Genomic DNA, 24,343 nt, shown 5'->3' with positions numbered 1-24,343 from the left:
CTGCTTGTCTAATGAGGCCGGAAGGCGCTCTGGTGTGGGCCACGGAGGGCGCCCTGAGGAGCCCCGTCCTAATATTGACAAGACCTCGGCTATGCCTGCCGCCTGTCCAGAGACGGCCAATTCATCTTGATAATGCCCCAACTACTCATCTCGCTGCTGTGTGCTGTGAGACCCACCAATCCTGTCCCGCGGTATCAGGCCATAATAACAGCGTGGATCAAACCGTGGCCAGGTCATTAGGGGATGTTACTGAAAATCAATGGCACGCCTCTGTCTCACACACTCCAGCTGGCTTTTTTTTAAAGGGCTTCTCGAAAAGACTGTTTTCCAGAATGGGGCTGGCGTATTGGGAAGACTTAAATCACTATCACTTTCAATTTAGCCCCCCGGTAATTGAGCCTCGTATTCCTCCAACGGGTAGCATCTGTCAGCGGCCAGCCTCACTTTATGGCTGTGTGCTTTTAGACCTAATCATCTAGTCAACAAAAGGTACTTAACCCCTGTAGTTACTGCATAGTGATTTTTCCTGTAACTATTATTTACCAAACAAGCATTGGTAGGAGAAGAACACACACCTTACATTTCCCCCCCGACTCAATCACTGTGCCTTGTGCTCTATCCATTTTACGGCGGAGTGTGGAACGGCCCTCCGGAGATGAAAAGCTCCATCAATTTCACTCATCGTCTGGCGAGGTCAATTTATTTCAACACACAGTCCATCATCAGATGGGAATCAATTGACACATTGTCTAGCATATCCAACCCAAGGTGGGTTATTACAGTGACTGCAATTGTCAGCTCTTTTCCAGGGCTATTCTTCATGTTCAGGATTTTTTTTTCTTTTTTTCCGCTGGCATTGTGTATGATTTTCTATATTTACTCATTCTTTTTTTAATACGCATTTCATGTTGGATGAAATATTGTTACTTTGACAGGGCTTCATGTAACAGCTTGTCACAAAGAAGCGACTGTGATACAAGATTGTGTTTTTTTTACACATTTCTCCTCTATAATCCCAATTAATAGGATACGGTGGTATCTGAGGTTGACATTGTTTTATTGTTCTGCTAATCCTCTTCATTTATCTGTGAGAAAACTCAGCGCTGAGGGTTCAGGATTGAATTTTCATGCTCTCAAATACTTCCAAAAAGCGCTTGGCACAGAGCTCACCCCAGATTCAGCGAACATTGGAACAAGCCTAAGGGGCTTTTATAGAGCACAATGGCTGCTAATAACACAGCGCCAAGCTAATAAGATGGGCAACAAATGAATGGTTAGGTCCAAGCTCCTTTTCTCTCTTGCTCTCTCTTCCCCCGCTGATAAAACATGTATGAAAGCGTTTTGGAGCCGCTATGTAGTGGCTCCCTAGACTTTTCCCCCAACGAGAGCTAATGCATTAGTTCCCAGTAGAAGGCTGTTTTGAAATGGAGATTGGTAATGAGACGGGAGGCCCCCGACACTATCACATTTAGATTGCTGGGGCCTCCGCTGGGCCTGGTGATTTGGGAGACTGTGGCGCTGCGTGGAGTTCAAGCCCATCTCTCTGCGGGGAGTAGCAAACCCTGACGAGAGCCCTTCTAAACCTCTAAACTATATCTGAACTGTGAACTGAGGGAGAGAGCTCCAAGTCAAGGGCTTTGGCACTGGATCCCTGTCACAGCGCTCTTTGTAGACTGCGTGTTGTTTTGACCACCTAAAAAGGCTAACGGCATACATCCTTCCATGTTGCCATCTTTTTTTAGCCCTCAATGTCAACAGAGCGGCAGCTGACAAAAACCAGGCCAGTCAGCGGTTAAGGAGCTGACTTGGAAACAGCCAAATGGTGTGAATTCCAGACCCTGGTGACAAAGTGCTGTCTAATGTCTTTGCACCTCTGGATCCATGACAAATATGCTGGCTGTCTCACACCACCACCACTACGGCTGTGCAAGGAGACCTGCCAATGCAGCCTAGGAGAAGGAATATACTGTAAATCACTCACAGAGGAACCTCAGAGAGTGTGGTGTGAGACAGGGAGGAGTAGGAGAGAATTGAGGGAGGTGGAAAAGGAGAAGGTCCAGAACAGCCACCAGCCAAAATAAGTTTTCCACTTTGATTCAATTTTGAGGATTTTTCCAGTCTTTAGTGGAACCTCACAATCTCCCACACTGGCCATATTATGTACACAAGCCATAAAAAATGAATAACATTTATGCAGCTGGGTGCATCTGGCAGCGATAGGCCTCTCATTCAGGGACCCACAGGATGGCACCGTGCCGCCACACCACCCTCTCTGTTCTATGTATGGGCACGAGACAAGAGAAGAATTAGGGGCGGGGGGTGGGTGGGGTAAAGGGAAGCACTCAAATGCTTCGAATGGGTTGAAAAAAAGAGAGAGATTTCAAGGCAAATGGAGGCCATACGTGCCTCGTCCAATTTGGCACAGCTAATGCACATGATTAGCCGTAGAGACGTTAATCAAAAGTGGCTCAGTATTTGAAGGGGTGGTGAGAGGCACTGCCAGCTGGTGACAACATGGCTTGTGTGCACGGGCCAAGAATGAAGTTTATTTGAATATGGATCTTGCCGTGACCGTATTTCTCCAGAGCTCAGTTAGCAGAGTGTTCCCTGGCTCATCACTGGGATCGCCTCAGAGCTGCTTGGCACCGGGGAAGGAGGAAGTTTTTCCAAGCCGCAGAATGAGAATTACGATTTAGTCCATCCCCTCTGGTGGTGTGGGCATATTCATAAGCATTTATTCAGTTCGACGCTGGCAGAGACGCAATACCTATTTCTTGGCGTCCATGTGTGAGGATTTCCTTTCCAATGTGAAATTATGAAATTGACAAAAAGGTTGTTTTTACAGCCTATGAATTAATAAGACATGTAAAAATAAAACATTCTATCTTTCCACATAAAACCGTGCTGTCCTTCTACTGAAAACAAAGCCCTAATATTACACTGTTGGTTCCCACAGAGCCGGGCTTTGAGACCACCAGTCATCTAAAGCAGAAACAGCCCAGACACTGGATTTAGCTGTGGGCACATTTCAGTTAGCATCTAAAGGATTCTGCATGAGTTCATATATGAAATCTCTTTGCACCACAACAAGTATAATCAAAGACAGTTGTTCCCAAGCCCTGGACCAGCAGGATAAACTTATTTCACTTAAGTAAAAAAAACATATGCATACATAAATCATGACCTACAAAGCTAACTCAACCAATGTCCAGCTAGCTACAGTTAGCGTCAGCTCAATAAATGCCTTGGCTTGTAATGGTTTTAGAGCTAATTTGTTTTTCTTTAATGTGAGTGGCTACACTCTTAGTTAGCAGGCTTTTTAAAGTTAGCATTTTAATACTAAGACTTATTTAATAATGCTGGTTATGATGAGTATATTTTATGTTGAGTCATTTCTGTCACTTGCTTTAGTGACAGAAATAGTCTAGTGATCAATTGTAACTCGCACAATGTGAAAAAAGTGACGAGATATTCCTCGTTACAATTGCCGACAGTGAACGACATTCCTAAAGTACAAAGTTTTGCAAGCTTGAGGTTGTTCAGGATTAGATAGAAGACAGTGGTGATCAATGGGGAGGCACTTAGAAGGTCACTGGTACCAAGAATTGTATTGTATTGAAAGGTATTTTTGTTAGCTTAGCATGTATCCTTTATGTTTACAGGGAGCATGTTCTCCATGTTTCTACAGTGGCCCAGAATTGCATTATTACATTAGCCTAAAACCGTAGGCTAATGTAATCTGCAGGTAAAATTTGGAGAATTGGTGACAGTTTACCCACAGTTTGCTTTTCACACATGCACAACACAGCAGGAGGTTTTCTGCGCAGATGCGTTCACAACAGCAACAAATCATCCACTTTATTCAGGCGAGAGGTGGAGCAGCCGGGTGCAGCAAACAGGAAGTGGAGTATTAACTCTGCTGCGTAGAGAAAGTCTCCAGAGACTGCGGAGCATCTCACTCAGACAATTGTGTTCACACACTCCTCCGGAGACAATACGGAGAGACTGCAGAGTTCAGTGCATGTCTGAAAGCAGCTTGAGTTTCTCAGGTTGTCAGGTGGTTGCACTCTGCAACGTCACCACTAGATACCACTAAATCCCACACACATTTCATTGATCTCATTCAATTCATAGACATGTTAAATATGCTCTTTAAGCAACACATTCGGAGTAATGTCAGCATCCAGGTTTCTTAGTAGCAACTATCATAAATCTGAGTGATGCTATTCAGTCTGTTGATTCAAATGATATTTATCTGGAAATAATTTGTCAGTCAGTGTGGCATTAGGAAACTTAACGATAGTTTGAAGCTTCCAAACATTTTAATAATATATGAAATAATCAAATGTTCTAATACTCTAAAGCTGCCGTTATTTGTTGATGAAATTATGTTGTATTATAGTATAGTGTAGTACAATGTACGCAGGTCGATCTTTGATGCATTTTGCATTCTTATTTCTTCTTTCAGCACAGTCTGAGTGTGTTCATGTCATCAACAAGTTATAACGGTCGGTTACAAAAATGCCAAATGAGGCTATGATAAGGTGGAAAAGGGCAGGGGGATCATATTCTTCATGAGACTGGCTTAAGTGGGGCTTCTCAGCATTCCACGCCTGGCTTTGCCTGCCTCCCATGCTCCTTTGGAAATTTGTCTGGCAGCAAACATGCTTTGAATGGCTCTTATCTCCTATCTGGGCAGGAGTTGCACCAAGATAACAAACCCTATCTTATCTCGCTGTGTTTGTTAATGTCACAGCTTAAGGGGCTTGTTCTTCCACTTGCAATGGGGCTTGCAGAGCGGATTGTTTGCAGATTAGTCAACACAGGCCTCTGGAGGTCTTGGAGAAAATTCAAAAATGCTTGTCTTGTCCCACAGACGTTCTTGTGTGCACACGCTGGCATATTGGCTGCCGCCTGTTTTCCTGTGTCAAATGGCTGGAGTACCACACAATGGTTGGTATGCACCATTACACACAGTAAGATCTACAGTAATACTTATCACATCAGACAAGCTCGTCGTGCAAGCCAAAACAAAAAATGAGCCACCCAAGGCCAACTATGTTGTTGAATGTTTTGGGGATGACTCGACTTGTTATTATTCTGTTGCTGATTAGCAGCAAGCTTTAATCAGTGATACATTTTGAAACAACATCTATTTGAGCTTATCAACCTAGGAAAACACTCAGGCTGCAATATTTCATGTATTCTGTCCAGTCTGTGTGGCCGGATTCATGATCGTCCCTTTGTGACACAAGAAACCCGGCAAAGCTCCATTGACTGCAGCCATCTGGCTATCTCACTCAACCCTTGGCTACACAGTGGCTCACTCAGCGATTGATTGGAGTGTTGAAGGCCAGCTATTTAACACATCAGAACAACAAGTACTGCTATCAAGCTGGCCCTTCTCATTCCTCGTTTCTGTGCCGCCCAAGAATGCCTCTTATCTCTTCCCTTCTGCTTGTTGGTTTAAGCCAGACAGCATATGCCCACATTCCCCCTGTAATACACCGTTGTGCTTTTGGTGCAACCCTGACAGACAGACCTGAGATATGATTCGGGGGGGAGTTAAGCCTTGTGTAGGTTTGTGAGAGGTGTGCCTTTTCAAAAATAAAATCTGTTTCCATATTGCAGCCTCTGGGAGGAAGGTAACACCCGCAACAAGGCAATTTCTGCTTTTTCCTTCTGTCGTTGCACCAAAAGACTGACATATGAAAATAAAGCCCTGTGTTCCATATCATTAAATCCTGCTCTCTCAGCTGATTACATTCTTATTAGTGCCTCCATTCTTCTCCCGTTATTGTTACTTCTAGTGAAACAAGCCTGATAATGTGCACTCACTCGCTAGATGCACAACCTGCTCATTCCCATCTCTTATTCTTTGTCGTCGCCGAATGGTTTTTAAATGAAAAGTGTGAGTGCGGTGTAATTATAATTCCGGGGGTATTATGAAATCAAATATCACAATGAATGTAATTTTATTTGCTTGTAATCTCTCTCACCCAGGCTAATAGGCATTTTCAAAGGGCACGCTCAGGGGGTTTAAACGGCTGACCATCTTTAAATAGAATGGCTGCTCTGCTCTCTTGCTCTCCAGCTCTGTTCTTTTGTCTTTGATATGCAGGCAAAGAGCTTGACAGTCTGGGAGACGTGGGAGATTTGTCGGCCTGTGATCTCCATGCCTCTCTGACAAATGAGCGCCTTTGGCAGGGCTGCTGGAGGTACGGCTTCTCTGCCCTGCTGGAATCCTGATGAGACCGCTCCGGAGCTGCTGGTAATGAAGTCGGGGCACAGGACCAACCTGCTGCCAGAAACGACCTTTAATCTACACACTTGCAGGTCATTTGGCAGGCAATATGCACTCAAATATGCATGAGCAACTTTGTATTTTTGTATCTAACACATTTTTCCCATGTGATTCGACAAAAATAAGCCAAACACACTAATTAATTTTCTTACAAAAATGCATTTCCACATTGTATAAGGCCTTTTATAAATTCAATCAGCTGAAGACGATTGGTTTACGCTTTACATTTCTCAACCATCGGTGATGTCTGATGTTCTGTCTGTATTCAGATTTGACTTGTGGGGTAATTTAGGACGCTCTCATATTCCAGTCAATCTTCATTACATTGGACTCAATTGCTCCACCAAGCACACAATTGCTTGACATTGATTTAGCAGATTCTCTCAGTGCATGTAATTCCTCACACAGTGTATGGTAAAGATGTTAACAAATTACAACCTAAAAATTATAATCCCCCGAGGATAACTGTTCCCATTTCAACTCAACAATGAGCAGGAAATGGCTGATATTGATTCTGGTCATTCCCATTCGACACTGAGGAATCTCAAAACCGCAACGCTCGCTCAGTCCAATCCAACATGGTGTCCTTTGATATCATCTCTAGCCTTCACCGAGTAATGATTCATAGGAAGAACAAGCACTACCCCTTGTGGCCCAATTGGCCCAATGCAGCGTGGGTAAATGGCACCTCCAGCTGCTCATGGGCCCCTCCTGATAAGTTAACCTTGTGATAACATGCTAATGCCTGATTAATGTTGCAGTAATTAGACACAGCTTTTCACACTCAGTTAAGAGGACATCCTCCAGCAATTAGCCTGCGCCGGAGAGAGATAATTTCAGAGAGCACAGCGGAATCACGTTCCTCAGCTCGCCTTCATTCCCACTTGGCAACATTAAGGTTTATTTTCTCATTATTTCATTTAATTACACGTTTGATGTTTTATACAGCTGCCACAAGTAATCTTTGATCCAATTAGGAAACGCTGATTGACAGCGTGGGTGTGGGATTCAATAAGCCGCATTCAATTTGCCGTTGTGACCTTATCAGAGGATCTGTGGAGGATTCACGGCTCACGCTGACTGCCAACTAAAAACATAATAGTATATTCTGCATGGAGGGCACACCTTTGTGTGCCGGTGTGTGTGTGTGTGCCTGTAGGTGTGAAGCTCTGTGAAGGCAGAGTGTGTGTGCGTTTTCCTCAGAACACATCATAACAATGAGGGATGAACACATTAGCGAGGAGAGGCCCCTGTGCTCACCAGCCTGCACACTGCCCATTAATAATGTACTGCCAGGGAAGAGGTGGGGGCTGGTGCTGAGATTAGTCCTGCATTAAGAACTCGTTTGCTTTTTCTATTAGGGAGACATGTTGGTCTTTCTTAAACAAGAAAGATCAGCCCACTTGTAATTGGACTGTAAAATCCTATATCAAAATTGTCAGTGGTCTAGCAAAGCCAGCTCTGTGATTCCTTTTCAATGTGAGCAGAGACTGGAGCTATACCGGGCTTTTCTATGTGGACATGGTGAAGGCATTTAGTATGAAAAATAAATATTGGTTATTATTGCTACAACTCGACACATACACATATTGAAATAAAAGCATGTCGATATATGAATGACATTTGCATTTAAAACTCTACTGACATTCAGGATGAATTACAAAATGACTTTGTGTAAACACTTGAAGCACAGTTAAGGTTCATTAGCTGACCAGCATCAGTTAATCATTGGCTCATTCATCATCTCACCAGTAACATCCAGTCTTATTTCTGTAGGTGAACAGTGTGGCTATTGTACAATTATGTGACTGACTCACTGTCCCCTCGGGACTCAAACCCTAAATCCTCACAGACTTAATGACATCAGCTGATAAGTGATTGAGAGTGAAAGACAGCAAGGACTCAGAATGTAAAATAAATTGAAGTGGGACAGCACAATGCACCATATTTAAATACGATGTTTGGGACTTTTTATTTTATGTTGTTTACTTTCTTCAGGGCCAAAGTGTTTGAGGGACCAACTGCCTGACGTCACCATGTCCGTGACTCTTGCATTACAGAGCTTAATTTGTCATTTTTAAATAACATCTGGCATCATTATGCTAAAATAAAAAAATAATTGGACAAGCAACTACATACATTCTGGATATGAAACAGCAAAAAGTGTTCATTTTGCTATGAACTGTGGGTAATTCCATTAAAGAAGGTGAGCATACATGGGCTCAGAAAGTCTGCAACCAAGCCCTCACACACTTTGTCACAGAGGGACAGTGCTGAGCCCTGAGGGACAAGCCTCAAAGTCTTTGAAGGAGGACATTGGGACTGGGCCTATTACTCTGCTGAGACACTCATCTGAACCCTGTCAAACTGCTGCGGCTCCATCCACCACCACAACCTGCTTATGTGCTACAACTTTTTTCATTGTCTAAAGTATGTGTATGAAGCGGGTCATTGGTGCTGCTGACAGAATTTGTGTTGCTGCTCTGTTTCTTTGAGAAATCTGGTCATTTGTTAAACATGGTTCGTTCTTTGATTGAAGGGTCTCTGACTGAAGTGGTGGAATAAATACTGAGATTCATTACAAGTTAAGATCTTGCTTTCACAATCTCCAATCAATCTTCATGTATAAATAGAAAGTATAAATAGAAGTATTATCGACAACTATATGTAATTATTAAGTGAAAGCACTTGTTCCACAGGAGAAGGGCTCCAATGAATCATAACCCTGGGTATGACATACAGGTGCTGCTAGTTTGAACTACTCTATACTGTGAGGTAGTTTATTCCTGTGGTACTGAAACAGGGACAGTTGAATCCAAACGGTCAGAAGATAAATCTGAGCCATATGAATAATGGGAGAGGAAAGAAGAAATACAAAGTGTATAGATTATTGGATCTTTGTGTGATCTTTTCTCTTTTTATGAACAACTCATAAACATTGAGGTAATGTATCGCAATTGTCATTCTGATCTCATCCATCTTGTTTGTAAGAGACGTGGAGTTGGCGAGGAACAGACTCGGAAGTGCTGGTAAATACGGGTTAGCCTTTAGCCTTTAGCCTAGCGCATAGCCCAGCTCACTTCCCTCGCTTCTGTTTCTCTCCCTCCGCCTAAATCTAGGCTTTTCCAGCCTTTAAAGCTGATTCATGCTTCTGCATTGCAGCTACGCCATGGGTGCGCACATCAGCCTACGCACGGGGCCGAGCATTCCTAGTTCTGCGTATGTGTGACTCACGCTGCAATTATTCCGCTAAAACGGATCGTAAATCGTTGCTCTGACTTCCTGGGTAATCAGTCCCGACCACAGACATCGACAATAGTTTATATAAAAATCCAATTTTCTTCCTGATTGTCTCATCGGCTGTTGTAGGCCATAAAGAGGCAGCAATGTTAAAATAAGACCATATCCTAACCAGTTAAAAACTAAACACCTTTAATGTGATTTGCATCATCATAAATCAATCACTTTATTGGTAACTACCACAGACTGTATATAAAGATGGACGACATGACAGCTTTTCAAAAGTGAAGCCAAAGCATCTTGATCGCCACCTGGTGTCTGGCTGGGCCTTCCCCAAGATAGTGGATGGGATATGGACCAAACAAGGTAGGTTAAAGTATGTGTTGAATGAATTTTTGTCAAAAAATTGTTTCTCTTATTTTCAGTGGGGTTTATCTCATTGATAATTGATTGATTAATTAATTAATTTGTCCGTTCAGTTTGCTTTCAATTAATTATTTGGTGAGATAAATTAAATCAGTAATACCGTTTTCTTTATTTCTGACTGCCAACCTAAACCTTGCCATTGCTTTATTCCCACCTAAATGTATTAAATTAAAAGAGAATTGGGGAAATGCGATTTCAGGGAGCTGTTGGCTGTTTTACACAACTATTGTTTTCACTGTAACAGGTGTAGCCTGAATTTTTTGGGAGTTTTGAATTCATGTGATTTCTTGCTTACATTTTCAGATTCAATCAAATTTGATTTGTATCCCACCAAATCGCAACAGACTTTACAGTAAGAAACTAACAACAGGCCATCTGGTAGAGTTGAGAGGAGAGAATTGAACATGTCTGTGTGTTGGCCCTGTGATGTGCTGTTGACCTGATCAGATTGTACAGTTCTGGGGCTTATAGTGGCATTTCCCTCAACTGGAGATGACTAATGTTTCCTGAAAACACAAAGGACTGAATTAAATGGACTTTTAATCACAATTTTAATCACAAAATTGTTGTGTTTTGTGATTTTCAGTTGTGATTTGCACCTCAGGGCCACCATACTGCCCAGTTTGGGTAAAGCCCATTTACAATGATGTGTTTCAGATTCAGTTTTGTAATATAGTTTAAACGATTCAATTTCAAATGTTGTCACTCCAACTAAATTCCAATTCACTTACTCAAGTGGAGCAGTTCAAATGAAGTTATACATGATTGAGTTCCCAGTGACACATATTTCTGCCCATAGGTGAGAGTCCAACAGTGAATCTCTGTTTCACTTTCGTTATGTCCCTGCATTAATAAAATGATGGTAGCCGACATTCGAGCCTGCAGACATGTCCTCACACACGTCGTGGTTTCAGTTTGAGTGTGAGCCATGTTTTTCGCTGGGAGGATGACATGACATGAACTTTTCTCCGCAGGCTCCGCTGCCCCTCCTCCATCAGCTGATGCGTATTGTCAGCCCTGGCAGGAAGTGCATCTGAGCGTCTCTCTGGCACATGAGGACACGAAGCTGTTTTATTCTCAGCCAACTCATCAACTAACTCGTCCTGTGACGGTAAACGAACAGTTCCTCACATGAGCGAGTGGTCACGTCAACGGGGGTTTCTCTACGCGTTCTCTTAGCTGCGAGCTACGGTGGGTTGCTAATGTTAGCTTTCGCGTTAGCTTCGTGTTATTACTGAGCGAAGTTGCGCGTGTTGACAATAACTGTTGTAATGTGACTAGAGATGAAACAGTCGACCCCACTGAGGGCCGGCAGCAGGGAGGAGCGCGGGTTTTACCAGGTGGTCTCACGGTAAAGTCCGCTACTGACGCTGGAGAGCTAGTATACCCAGAGAAGCCCGAGCTTAGCGACGTCTCGTTAGCAGATCGTGCCTCAGAGGGATCTTTACCAAACCTCGTTGGAAACTCACCCAGTTGTATGCATTCCTGTTTGTTGTGCTCGGTGTATGTGCTCAATAACTTTGCTCATAATCGTCTATGGATCCCTAAGGTGCACTCGTCAATTCGGCTCACGTTATGCATGAAATATCCTTTAGAAATTGATTTTTTAAAGCGATTTCAAACTCATAACAATCCATGTAGATGTAAAAAGTTAGACCATCTGTTTTGGCTGAAGAAACATTAAACAATAATGTTAATTACATTTTAGTGTAATGAATCTAATAGAAAAGGTTAGAATGGATTCAGGATTAAAATTTAGTAAACATTTAATGTGTAAATGTTGTTTTGACTTTGAATGTCAGAGTTGTGTAGCCAGTTTGGCATCATTCATCAGAGCCAATCTTGCAAGGCCAACACTTTCAAAACATGGCGCTGAGGATTACTTTCATTTTCTCTTTGCAGCCATCATATATAAACAAGGGCACATAATTATCAAGGAGTGTTTATTTAAACCGTCCTTTTCTCATCATTTCTTCCAGGAACAAAAGCATCAGGTGATGGACAGTTGTGGGAGAGGACGACCATGGGGGAAGCTCGTCAAAGTGGACTCCAGTGAGACGGTGCTGCTGTTCAACAGGGAATGCACAGTTGGCAGGAAAAAGGGTCAGTTACTTTGTGCATTTGATGGAATGAATAATGGAATTAACTAAAAAGATAAATAAGAATCTTGTTTTATTATAAAACATTTCACATTCTATCCTTTAAAAAAAAAAGCTCAAAATGTGGTATACCTCCTAACAAAAGACAACCCTGTCTGTGGTGCAGACATTGCTGTCAGTGTCTGGAGCCTTTAAAACCTCCCCCTTGAAAACACAAAGCTTTTTTAGTGCACCAAACTTAGACGGCCCCTTGGGATGATAACAAAAGGCGTCCATTGAGAACATGTGTGCGGAATATTAAGTAGATTTTTTCTGTATGGGTTTTGCTTAAGAAAAGGTTAGGCCTATATTTCCCCCTGTGTCTGCTTTGTTGAGGGCTTTTGGGGTCTACTTGTTTGCATTGCAAAGCACTAGTTTTAATTGGTTAGTCTATGTCTGGGCATTCATGGCTGTAAAAAAAAATCTGACGCAACACGCTTTCAGGTGAATCTTAGTAGCATGAGGTTGAATTTTCAATGTAGTGATATGGAGACGTTTGGTCAGAGATGGGAAAACAGAAATTAGTATAAAAACATGTCATGATCTTTAACGGAAACATTTATGTACCACTATACTCACAGCGAGATACAGAAGAAAAAAATATTCTGATTTAAAAAAAATAATGTATTGATATACGAGAATTAAGTCATAATTTAATGAAAAAAAAGTCGTAATATTTCAAGAATGAAGAAAGAAACATTTTTAGGAAATGAGCGACAAGGAGAACCTCGCCAGCGTTCCAATGCTTCTAAATCAAATATGTTGATTACCACTCTCATTGTTTCTCGAGAAATAGTGAAATATCTTTGAATATCATGCAGATGTAACCAAAGATAATCTCACAGGCGACCACTAACACATTTCCTCCTCCACAAAAGAGGCAACTTCCTCCAAATCTGTGTGAGTAGACACAATTTCATACTTATCCTTACTTAGGATAAGTATGGTAGTACAGTACTGGTGTGACAAAATATTTTTGACTAATATAAAAGTATTTTATTGTTGGTGAAACTTATACTAAAGTGTAGCTTCAGGAAACAGGCTGATCTTCTGATATTCCCCGTGTGACATGAAGCCTCAAATTATAACTGTATTCTCATAATATTATGATTTTATGCTTGTAATTTGCAATTTACAACTTAGATCTCTTAATATTATGAATCTATTACAATTCTGACATATATTTCTAGAAATCTCAGATTTGTTCTCCTTAAAGTGGCCCTATACTCATCATTGAGTAGCTCCTGTCTTGTAGAGCTTCAGCAACCTGTCAAATGTCCATTCTGTGTTCTCATGGTGTTTTATTGTGTTGCCAGGATGTTCTCTGTCATTTCCAGCCAGCAAGCTGGTGTCAGGGGAGCACTGCAAGATTGTGCAAGATGAAAGCTCAGGCGTGGTGTGGCTTGAAGACATGAGGTAGTGTACACTGAATGTTTACCCATCATTTCCCATAAACGGTCAGTGCAGATATTGTTGCATGTATCATGTGTTAACTCCCCCCAACAGATCACTAATTAATCAAACTGTGTGTAGAAATACTTGAAATGTTTGAAAGAGAGCTTGTATTTGTATAGCTGTTCAGGTGTGTACTTGTCCTTTCATGAAGCAAACTCAACAAACCTTTACAATGACACATGATTGCACTTCTGTTTGTGTGCAGCACGAATGGCACAGTGATCAACATGTCCAAACTGGTGAAGAAGCAAACTCACATGCTACAGAGCGGTGATGTCATCTACTTTGTCTATAGGAAAAGTGAACCAGAGCAAAGTGAGTTGTTCATATTTTTTGCCTTGATAATAATAATACGGTTTATATGAATTCATAAGAAGTTAAGTTGGACAACGTCCTCTCTATTCACCCTGTAGACATCGCCTATGTTTACCACTCAATCAAAACGGAGCAAGCTATTTCAGAACCTTGTTATGGTAAGTAGATTGATGGTTTATTTTGTCCAGGTCAACCACCTTTATTCAGCTACCTTGTGCCTCACTAGTACCCCCCTGTTTCTGTACTTAAGACGTGGAGAGACCAGCCCACAGTCCTGCTCCTGTCCCAGCTTCAGACATGTCGCTCTCCGTGGAGCCTGTGATGCTCACAAAGGCTCCTTGTGATCCGACTCAGGAGGAACCTCAACCCTCCACCTCAACTTCCCACTTCTGCATCGAGAGCCCCCTCACTTCTGGTCCCATGGCAACCGCAGCCTCTCCTGCCTCTGGTAGGTTCTCTGCTAACACAGAATTTAAATGTGGGTTGATGAGACCTTAAAATAATGTCATGATATTACAACAAATGTATTGAACTAGAATTGGAATAAATATTTTTAACTGTAAGAACAAAATGTCATCCGGTGTGGTCTGATTAGATACGTTTATATTGACAACAATATCCAAATATGAACCAGATTAAGATAATAGTCTGAAACAGTACTTTCTGATTACCTTAACCTGAATGAGGTCATACTCAGAATAAGCAATAATCAAATCAAGACGTGGAGTATTCCAAACATTGCATTAGGTAGGCGTGTTTTGGCAAAACATCGCAATGGTGATATTTTCCAAAGGGACAGACGTATGACCTAGTGGCTGTAATGTTGATTTGAGCTATAATCACACTATGCTCTATGCTCATTATAACATGGATATGACTGGAATATATAAGTCATGTAAGCCTGGAGTAATGTTGTCAATAGTCCGATTTCTTGTGTCCATGTATGTCCATGAATTCGCTGGATGTTAAAGGAGCAGACAGAGATGTGGTGTCTTTTATAAACAGTCTGTGCTCTTAGTAACTTACTGATTACAGTTACTGATGGAGATGCAGACCTGCTGATAATAGTTTGTACCTGATGAATTCTGATTTTGGAACAAGCTTTAACTCAGTGCAGGCTGTATTGCCTAAAACATGGTTAGCTGGCGTGTTATTACACTATCTTCAGCATGGCTTTTATCCTGCAGTCTGCTCATGTGCTCCGTACACTGACTTTTTCCAACCAAATCCCAACTTTGATTGTGACTTACTGAGCCAGTTACACCACCTTCCCCAACTTTTAGAAACTTAGAAAGTTTAAAAAAACCCGCTTCTCTGATTAATTGCCCACAAAGTGAACGTACAATGAGATCGAATTTGGCAGAGTCAGATCCTGGCACTCGACTGGCCTCGTGGTCAATATAGTTACTAGACGATGGAGTAAATGGCCTTTGTTGTGGGTTTTAGTGCCTCTGCTTTTTTTCTCTCAACATTGTGTTATCAAACTGCTTTCAAAGCACATAAGTAGCTTCTTTTGTGGAACTAGCACTTCCATTCACTGTCAGCATAGTGTGTTGCTGCTATACATAATCTTAATGCAAATACACAACATACATGTAACACGATTCAAATGAATAAATATTAAACTTGATGGTAGTGTTATTTTAATTGCAAGGTGGTTGTAGGTGTTGGACAGAGCAGACCAGTGCTGCTGACAGGAGTAAGGAAAATTACAAAATGAATACAAACAGGCAAAATCCGTTCCTCTATGGTGCAGATTACTGTTCTGAGATCTCACTTCCACTTTAGTGATGTTCTAATTGATGTCTGCCTTTCAGCTTTAACTGGTCAAGCACTGCTTGCGTTTATGTCCTGATGTCACACAAATGTCATGAACATTATATGAATCATTCCAAGTCTGATCTGTTTCAACTGATCTGTTGTTTCTATTTTTATCAGGCCTTGCTAAAGAAGATATGGACAATATGGAGCCAGAAAGCAAAAGGCGTAAAAAAGATGATGGTTAGTTTTTTTGGTTTTCCTTGATTTAATACCTATGCCAAGAACGTTATCTTTTCACCCCTTTGTCACCACTTTCCCTTTTTTGATTAGATGTTTTGTATTTGTTTGTAAGCCAGAATACGCAGGTTTACGGTTCACTACGAAACTTGATGGAAGGATGGAAAATGGCTCAAGAAAGAACACGTTAAATTTTGGTGCTGATCCAGATCAGGAGGCAGCACCGGAATTTTTCCTTTCCTTTCTTTATCATTGCGAGATTGCAGCCCCCCCTTTTGCAGCAATAACAGCTTCCCCTCTTCTGGGAAGGCTTTCTACAAGATTTTGGAGCGTGTCTTTGGGAGCATTTGTGAGGTCAGACGCTGATGTTGTACAAGAGGACCTGACTCGCAATCTCCATTCTAGTTCATCCCAAAGGTGTTAACCCCAGATCAGGGCTCTGTGTGGGCCAGTCAAGTTCTTCCACACCAAACTCACCCAACCATGCTTTTATCGACCTTGCTTTGTGCACTGGGGCAGAGTCATGCTGGAACAGAAAAGGGCCTTATCCAAACTGTTCCCACAAAGTTGTAAGCATAGAATTGTCCAAAATGTGGTAATCTGAAGCATTAAGATTTCCCTTCACTGGAACCAAGGGGCCTAGTCCAACCAATGGGACTGAATGAAACCCCTGAATTCGATGATGAAGATATTTGTACCAATACTTTCGTCCATATAGTGTATATCTATGAGTGTGTGCAATTTGATTGGGTTTAAGGTGACCTTGTCAGACGTATGCGCTCTGAGTGTCTTTCTAGTTAACATTAGTTTTACATATTATGAGAGCTTTCGTCAGAGATTTGTGTTCCAGCCCCAATTCTTTTCACCAGCCTTAAGCCGAGCCTGGAGGGTGTAATATACACTATTTGTGTTTACAGATAAAGGTTATGATTCACGTTCGCCACAAACCTCCAGTGCGGAAGTCATCGGTGCATCTAAGGGAAGTCATGGCCGTCTTTTACCCAAACCACCAGTGGAAGGGGCTAAAACTGACAAGATGGAGGAGACTCTGACATGTGTTATTTGCCAGGACCTGCTGCATGACTGTGTCAGGTAAGATCTCAAGGGCTGTGATACCCAAGTTTAGGGATTTTATCCCCACTTTGTGGTCTTGCAAGGTACTTTGGATACTCATGCATGTGCATCAAGTGTGAAAAGAGTTTGAGTTGAATACTCAAAGTCTTGTTTTGCTTCAGTTTGCAGCCTTGCATGCATGTCTTCTGTGCTGCCTGCTACTCGGGCTGGATGGAGCGTTCTTCCCTTTGCCCCACCTGCCGCTGCCCTGTGGAGAGGATTCGTAAGAACCACATCCTCAACAACCTTGTGGAGGCCTACCTCATCCAGCACCCAGGTTAGAACAGATCAATATACATTTTAATCGTGATACATTAGCACTTAACTGTGTGTAAGCAAGATCTACTTATTTTATTTAATTTCCCAAAAATGTGATCAGATATTGATTTGTTTGTGTTGATGTGCACCTTTCTGTCCCAAAGAGAAGTGTCGCAGTGATCTGAAGAGCATGGACAGCCGTAACAAGATAACTCAGGACATGTTGCAGCCAAAAGTTGAGCGCTCTTTCTCTGATGAGGAGGGCTCAGATTACCTCTTTGAGCTCTCTGACAACGACAGTGACTCTTCAGACTTTAGGTAAAAGGTCTTGCTGTTTGCATTTGTTGGAAACCTATATATGTATATTTCTAACAATTTTTTGAGAAAGGACATGATTAAAAATCTATAGAAAACATTGTAAGTAAAATATGTATATATATATCAGATGAAAACAGAAATAAAAACAGCAGAGGTCATAAATGGGAACTGTTGGACTCGAACTTGCTATTTACAGTCCTTTGAGATAATGATGATGTTATGATTTGGTGCTATACAAGTAAAACATTTATTTAATAACTGCAGTAGGTTTACTTAAAAAAACACTTAAATATGAAAACCATCAATGTCATAAAAACATTGTGACATGAAAGTAATCATAAGTCATCAATGGTGGAAGCCAGTTCTCTTTCATGTTTTGTTAACTTCTCTGTGTGATTATTTTCATTTTGTGTTTTTGACTCCAGTCAGCCTCTATTGATGTGCAGACAGTGTCCCGGCTACAGGAGGGAGGTCAGTCAGGTGCTGTTTGCTACAGGTTCAAACTACTGGTTCGCTGGTCTGTCCGCTCCACCACCTGTACCCGCTCCACCCAAACCAGAAAATGAAGAAGGCTCTGCAAAGCCCACAGGGGAGCAGCCCTCAACATCCTCTGATGACCCCTCTGGTGATTGTGAGCATAGATTAGATAGGAAGGTTACTAGCTAAAGTTAAACTGTTTTCTCACATTTGCAGGATATGCCACGCTGTTATAATTTTAAAACCAAAAACAAGAATTGCTGTGTGCAAATTCAAAGAAACCACTGTAGCACAACTGTAAATATCCTCCTGGCCTCCATCAGGTTCTGTCTAAAACCTTTATCTGCCCCCTTCCTGTCTGCAGCTCCTCAGGAGTACTGCTGCCCCCCTCAGGGCTGCCATTTCATCTGCACCTGCTGCCTCCAGCCAATGCCAGACAGACTGGCAGAGCTGAACAGCCAGCAGGTCGCTGCTCAACATTGTGAGTGCCTTCCGAACTTGTTAGTCCCTCTGCACAAATCTAACAGATATAAATATACTGTCAGTCAGAAAACTACATGTAAATACAGTGACAGAGGAAGGAGTTTATGTAGGAAACTAGAAATCAGTCCGTGCAGCACAGGTACACTGTAAATTGTGTCACGCTATTCAGAATAAAGATGTATTTAATTTACATACTTTGAGGTATGCAAAAATCTGAGATGGTAAAAGTATAACTTTTTTGCACAAACTCCATTCTGTAACCCTGTATGCATGATGTGTTGTGTGTTGGCAGGTGTGCTGTGCCAGCGACCCTTCTGTCACATGTACTGGGGCTGCCAGAGGATTGGCTGTCAGGGCTGTCTGGCTCGATTCAGTGGTATGTATGTGTTTGAGCAAAACAGCCCCAGGGGGATCTCAAACTCTGCCCTTATTGCTGGTTGGTAGGTTTGGAGCAGTGTGGGATTGTTTTGGCTGTTACCAATATAACTTTTAATTGAGGTGCAGATTGTGTCCTACTACATTAATCTATCATGTTGACAATTGTCATGAAATTAAAATGTCCCACAGATGTTTAACCTCAGCAGCTAGTAAAACTAATCGAACATTTTACGAGTTGCAGTTTGCTAAATGTTCTGCAGTAAAAATCCAGTGGGTTTTTTTCAGAGCTCAATTTGACAGACAAATGTTTGGATGGAGTGCTTAACAACAACAACTATGAGTCGGAGATCCTCCAGGTAAGATGGACTTCATGAGAAATATGCTCTTGTTATTCACCATTTTTGGATTTATTTGTATATTACTTGTTTAAGTCATTTGTTAATGCTATTTGTATCCTTGATGGTTGATTCAACTGCAAATAAAACGGTTATATATTTGTGCCTCATTCCTGTGCAAGGAATTTGAGATTTGAGCATGGAAAAATAAATTTTGAAAGCACAAACCTGTGCGCTTATCATTGTCCATATAAATGTGCAATAATAAAACTCTTGTGCTGCAAACTCACTCACATTGTCTCCCTCTCAACCTCTCCACTCTGTGAGCGCTCAACTGTGCCTGCACACACACTCACCCTGGCACGACATCACATTTGTGCCACAAAATTGACCAATTGTGTAAAATTCTAAATAGAAAAAATTCACACCTAATGTATCCTCCAAATCTCAAATTGCTCGCTTAAGAATGTGTAGCCACTAATATGCGTTTGCTACTGTAAGCTAAACACAATCTCCAGATGCCAAGTTTACCACCTAAAGCTTCTCCCAAAACCTGCAGAGTGCACTTACACGCTAAGACTGTAACATGCTTGAAGTACATGTCTGCACATACTGTCATACGTGGTGTTAAGATGCTTTTGTGTGTGTTTCCTTGCTTCCACCAGAACTACCTGTCCTCGCGAGGGAAGTCATGGAGAGATCTTCTTCAGGAGGCTCTGCAGGGTTTACAGCAAGCAAACTACTGTCTAACAGGTGAGCTCAACACACGCTCATTAGTAAGTAGTGGATTTTGACACAGAAACATTTGGGAGATCTACAATCTGTGTCTCATTCACTGCCACGGAGCACGCACAATGTGGCTGAAGTAGGTCCCGATTGTCATATACAAGAGACAGTGATGACTTTCTGACTTTCAGATTGCCGCATCTCTGCAAACACCGTCACGTGCTTCTGCTGCGGCCTGCGAGCGTTCAAGGAGCTGGCCTACAAGTACAGACAGAACATCACTCTTTCTGAACTGCCAGGTCAGACGCACCAAGATTACTTTTTGAAGGCTTTTTAGGAAACTTTTTTTTACGGTTGTCCTTTGTTAATTTTAAAGATTTTCACCGAAACATGTCTTACCCATATATTAACTTCTCCTGATATTTCTCCTCAGCTGCTGTAGCATCTCGCCCCGACTGTTACTGGGGGCGCAACTGTCGTACGCAGGTGAAGGCTCATCATGCAATGTGAGTCTTATTAGATACAAAACACCACATAAACGCACTCAGAGCAAATCTGCCCTCTGGTGGGTGCATAGAGCAAACGTTTAGTAACAGTGAAGCTTTATAAGTGATTTGTGTCTCCACTGCAACTTTGTGTCCTTGTTCCCTTAAGGGTTTAAAATCTTGCATTATATTCAGATATTTCAGGGTTTTGTTTTTTCCTGGGCTGAATGACTGAATCACTTTGGATTTCCTCTTTACTGTTTTATTTATTTATCAGCCGTCTCTATGCATGTAGTTTGTTCATTTTACCACTAGAGGGAGTCCTTGTATAAACATGGTCTTGTATTTTCTCATTCTGCATCTTAAAGAGCTGTGCAACGTGATTCATGTCATCGCATTTCTTTGATTTGATTCTTTGACCTAATTTGTATGGTTCCTTCTCTTTTGTTTTCATTTCAGGAAATTCAACCACATTTGTGAGCAGACACGTTTCAAGAACTGAGGCAGAAGAGTGGTTTGTCTCCTCAGTGTCAAATGTACCGATCATCTCACACATTGGACATGAGACACGATCTTGTTAGGTTTTTGTTATGTCCATCGTAGCCTTCCTGCCATTATGCAATAAATTAATGCAGAAATTACAATCAGTATACATTTACAATAGTGAAAAGTGTGAAATAATGCTATGCACAAATTCTACTTTGACAACTAAAGTTAAGTTTCAAGATGTTCAGACCTGGGTATTTGCATTTAACAGCAGCCACCATTTATACTGGGATCATGTCTCTGTGGCTCATGCATTTGTCTAATTTTCCCGGTAACAACCACTTTTTGACAGTATTTTATTTGTTAGGGTGGTTAAAGGTGATAGTGAATTGTACTTCCTGGTATGTCAGGCCTCCAGCCTGTGTGACAAAAATGTTTTCCTCTCAGATAAAGAGCGATTGAGGCAATCTGTACGGAATAAGGCCATGTGCTGTATGTACACATACAAATGTTGATATGCATGTTTTATGTTATATCTTTATTCAGCCTTAGTTATAGAGTCTTAAAGGATCTGATGCATATTTTCTATTTTACTTCAGTGTTTTAACAGGCTTAAGAGATGCGGGGCTCCAAATCGAAAGTCAACATAAACATCTGTTGCAGTAAAAGTGAAGTGAAAAATAGTATTACAGTTATAGTAATGCACTGTGGCACCACTCTGTGCAGATATGATTCTTACAAGATCATGTCTCACCTCTGATGGTCGGTTCCTGTTTTGCAAGAGCAAAAAGCCATGTCAAAGCCCCTCACACAAAGTAGGGTAGATTTATAATCCCATGTGATATTCGTGTAGGATTTCATGTCTGTGGGAAGGGGATCAATGTGTTGTAATGCAGTCAGAGGGCACGGGGGCCTCCTTTGTATGCTTTGCTCTGGATAATCATCTCCGAAGTGATTAAAGTTGTGTAGAAGGGACGTGTTCTTAGAGCCTTGTAGTAAGGGCTAAGCCTCCAGGAAATGCAGTTACTCCACGTCGACCCAGGAGTGGAAGAAAATCGGCTGCACTCTAAGCAACCACTAACAGTTAATGAGGCTGAATCTGATGGTGCTTGTTTTCATATGCAACGTGTTGCAGGTTACACAGTGCCAATACAAACACAAGAGTGTGTTTTGTCATTTGGGTTCTAGTTATATATGTTGTAACTTACCTTGCAAGCATTTTGATAGAGGTTTATTCAGATTGTGTTGAAGTTTTTGAGATTTTAGTGGATCAGAGGGTTGGGTTTAGTTTGATTTAAAATTTAAGTTAAATAGAATCATTTTCTCTGGTTCCTCAGGTCCACAGAGCTGCTGTTTTGTTGTGTTAAATGCAGGCTAACCATGTTTAATGGTCCAAGGATCTGTGTCAATGTAAAAGTCTAAGAGCTTGACATGCATGCATCAGTATTGATTTAGATTCTACAAATCAGCCTGCAGGGTTTTTCCCTTTTCTTACAGTTTTCACTTCAAGAGGCCTTATATACTGAAATACTAGGATAAATATGAGTCTTGATGGTCACCTGTTTGTTTGTTTTTTTGTTGGTAGGGTCACTGTTAGTGTGTAGAAATACTGGTGAATATGAAGAATAGAGGGAAGAGAAAATGTTCAAATAAGGCCTTGGCTTGCTTTAGTATATTATGTATAGTTTCACACATTAATGTTGGTCTTGTTTTTTTTAAATGACTTAGTTTACTTTTGCTTAATGTTTCTATATTGTACAGCTATGAGGGTATTTGCACATATTTGTCCCACACACATTTAAAGGCTTCTTTTTTAAAGTTTAAGATATGAACCCAACATCCTGGAGGAAGGGTCTGTGGTGTATGGGTTGTGAATAATCTTGCAAATAACACAAACTTTTTAATCATGAAGTGTTTCATTCCAAAATCAGATATACATCACCAAAAAGAAAAATACACATTTGAAAAATATACTTTTTTTAAAGATATCCATAACATTGTAAGAGTTTTAGAAAAGTATGTGCATTTCTGTTATAGTCTTAGTAACATCAGTCATATATGTATACAGTATGTGTTGTTTTGGAATGTAGCTCTTTATTTTCATTGCAAATCTTACATGGATTTGTGAATGGGCACTTTCCCGGCCTCTGCCTGAGCTCCTTAGTTAATTTGTGGTGTTAGCATGGCGGTGCAGGTGTATTTTGTTGTTTTGTTTCTTGGCCGCCCTCAGCCACAGTGGGTCCATATTGGCATTCCTCAGCAGCTCAGGCCCTCAGCACAAGCCTGGTCGATCCCCCCGACGGAGTGGCTAGGTTTTAATTACTCCCAACAGGAGATCTGGGCACCCTAAGCCAACAGCAGTTTCAAGCCGCTCCAATCAGGGATTGGCATTAAAGCAGCTTTGGAGGCGTGCTTTGCATTCTCCGTGGGGTCGGACGTGAGGGGTTATGTTGTATGTCGAGGCAAATATTTACTCACCTTGTGTGCAAAAGTCTGGACCAAGCTGCTCAGCAGTAACGGAAAGAGGCAGGTTTCATTCTACCTCAGCACAGCTTCCAAGAACGTGGAAGACTGAACAGGCATCAGTGTCACATCGGTTCAAAGCCGGCCGTGCATCTCACAGTGCCATGATGATGATGATGCCTGTAAACTTTGTAAACAATGCACTACGTGAACTATTAGTCCACTATAATCCAATTAAATCACTAGAGTAGCACTAGGCACATGCAGTTTGAGAATTGTTTCAGAGTTTGATCAATGTTTCTTCCGCCTGTATGTTGTATCAGCAATGCAACATTTTTCCTTGAAATGCAAATGGATCTGATCTGCTTGTCTACCATCACAAATTAAAGAGATAGCTGTCTGTAGAAATGGACTTGTTTTTGTCTGTACCTCAAACTTAATTTAAAAATGTGATTGGCTTATTTTACTTCTATTGGATGTTTGACACAAGAAAGACTTTTCCACATTCATCAGTTGGATGGAAAAAGCTTCTCTGTGCTCACCTTTTAAACCTGAGTTGTGGGTGTGAGCTGAATTTTGTGACATCACAAAGGAAGAAGCCAATCGTGATCCAAACCCACCAAGAGAAGTAGTTAAACGTGAAATGAACACTGTACAGCTTCTTAGATTTTTCTGTGAATATTCTTTGTTTTGGGGGTCTTTCATTAACAGATGCGACCTCCGGTTCAGTAGGGTCCAGTTTAATAAGGTTTGTCTCTGTAGTGTCACCTAGTGCAAGTGGTGTTCACATAAATGCAATAAATCCCAGTTTTCCTCAATTCTCTTATGTTTGTTTATTTAGTAGGATTACTCCCAAACCCCTGAACGGATTACCACTTGGTGGAAGGACGTAGTATGAGTCAGGAATCCAATTACATTTTGGGGCGGATCCATGAAAATGTTTCA

The 24,343-nt window shown here is 41.4% G+C and overlaps 1 protein-coding gene across 3 annotated transcripts; it reads left to right on the top strand.

Moving 5' to 3' along the window:
• Positions 1 to 10,895: 10,895 nt before the first annotated feature.
• chfr (checkpoint with forkhead and ring finger domains, E3 ubiquitin protein ligase) lies at positions 10,896 to 24,216 on the top strand. Of its 3 annotated transcripts, none has more exons than XM_035166000.2 (18): positions 10,896 to 11,081; positions 11,950 to 12,073; positions 13,425 to 13,524; positions 13,769 to 13,878; positions 13,977 to 14,036; positions 14,129 to 14,326; positions 15,817 to 15,879; positions 16,794 to 16,968; positions 17,112 to 17,266; positions 17,412 to 17,565; positions 17,991 to 18,196; positions 18,407 to 18,523; positions 18,818 to 18,901; positions 19,189 to 19,259; positions 19,904 to 19,991; positions 20,156 to 20,263; positions 20,398 to 20,470; positions 20,909 to 24,216. In XM_035166000.2, the coding sequence occupies exons 2-18, from the start codon at positions 11,968 to 11,970 to the stop codon at positions 20,949 to 20,951; spliced, it is 1,911 nt and encodes a 636-aa protein (XP_035021891.1). In that variant the 5' UTR covers positions 10,896 to 11,081; positions 11,950 to 11,967; the 3' UTR covers positions 20,952 to 24,216. The 3 variants fall into 3 exon arrangements, with proteins under 3 accessions (XP_035021891.1, XP_035021892.1, XP_035021890.1); XM_035166001.2 differs by having other exon boundaries at positions 10,897 to 11,161; positions 17,991 to 18,190; XM_035165999.2 differs by having other exon boundaries at positions 10,897 to 11,161.
• The last annotated feature ends 127 nt before the right edge of the window (positions 24,217 to 24,343 follow it).

Source organism: Hippoglossus stenolepis, chromosome 9 (genome assembly GCF_022539355.2).
Source record: "Hippoglossus stenolepis isolate QCI-W04-F060 chromosome 9, HSTE1.2, whole genome shotgun sequence".
Lineage (NCBI taxonomy): Eukaryota > Metazoa > Chordata > Actinopteri > Pleuronectiformes > Pleuronectidae > Hippoglossus > Hippoglossus stenolepis.
Note: the sequence above shows the minus strand (reverse complement) of the source record. Positions and strands in the feature narration are given on the sequence as shown.

Excerpts from the sequence above, each read along its gene's own strand:
- chfr (XM_035166000.2), top strand. The coding sequence starts at position 11,968 with ATGGACAGTTGTGGGAGAGGACGACCATGGGGGAAGCTCGTCAAAGTG. Across the intron at positions 16,969-17,111 it reads CTGCTGCATGACTGTGTCAG|TTTGCAGCCTTGCATGCATG; the intron begins GTAAGATCTCAA and ends GTTTTGCTTCAG. Across the intron at positions 17,566-17,990 it reads AGTGACTCTTCAGACTTTAG|TCAGCCTCTATTGATGTGCA; the intron begins GTAAAAGGTCTT and ends TTTTGACTCCAG.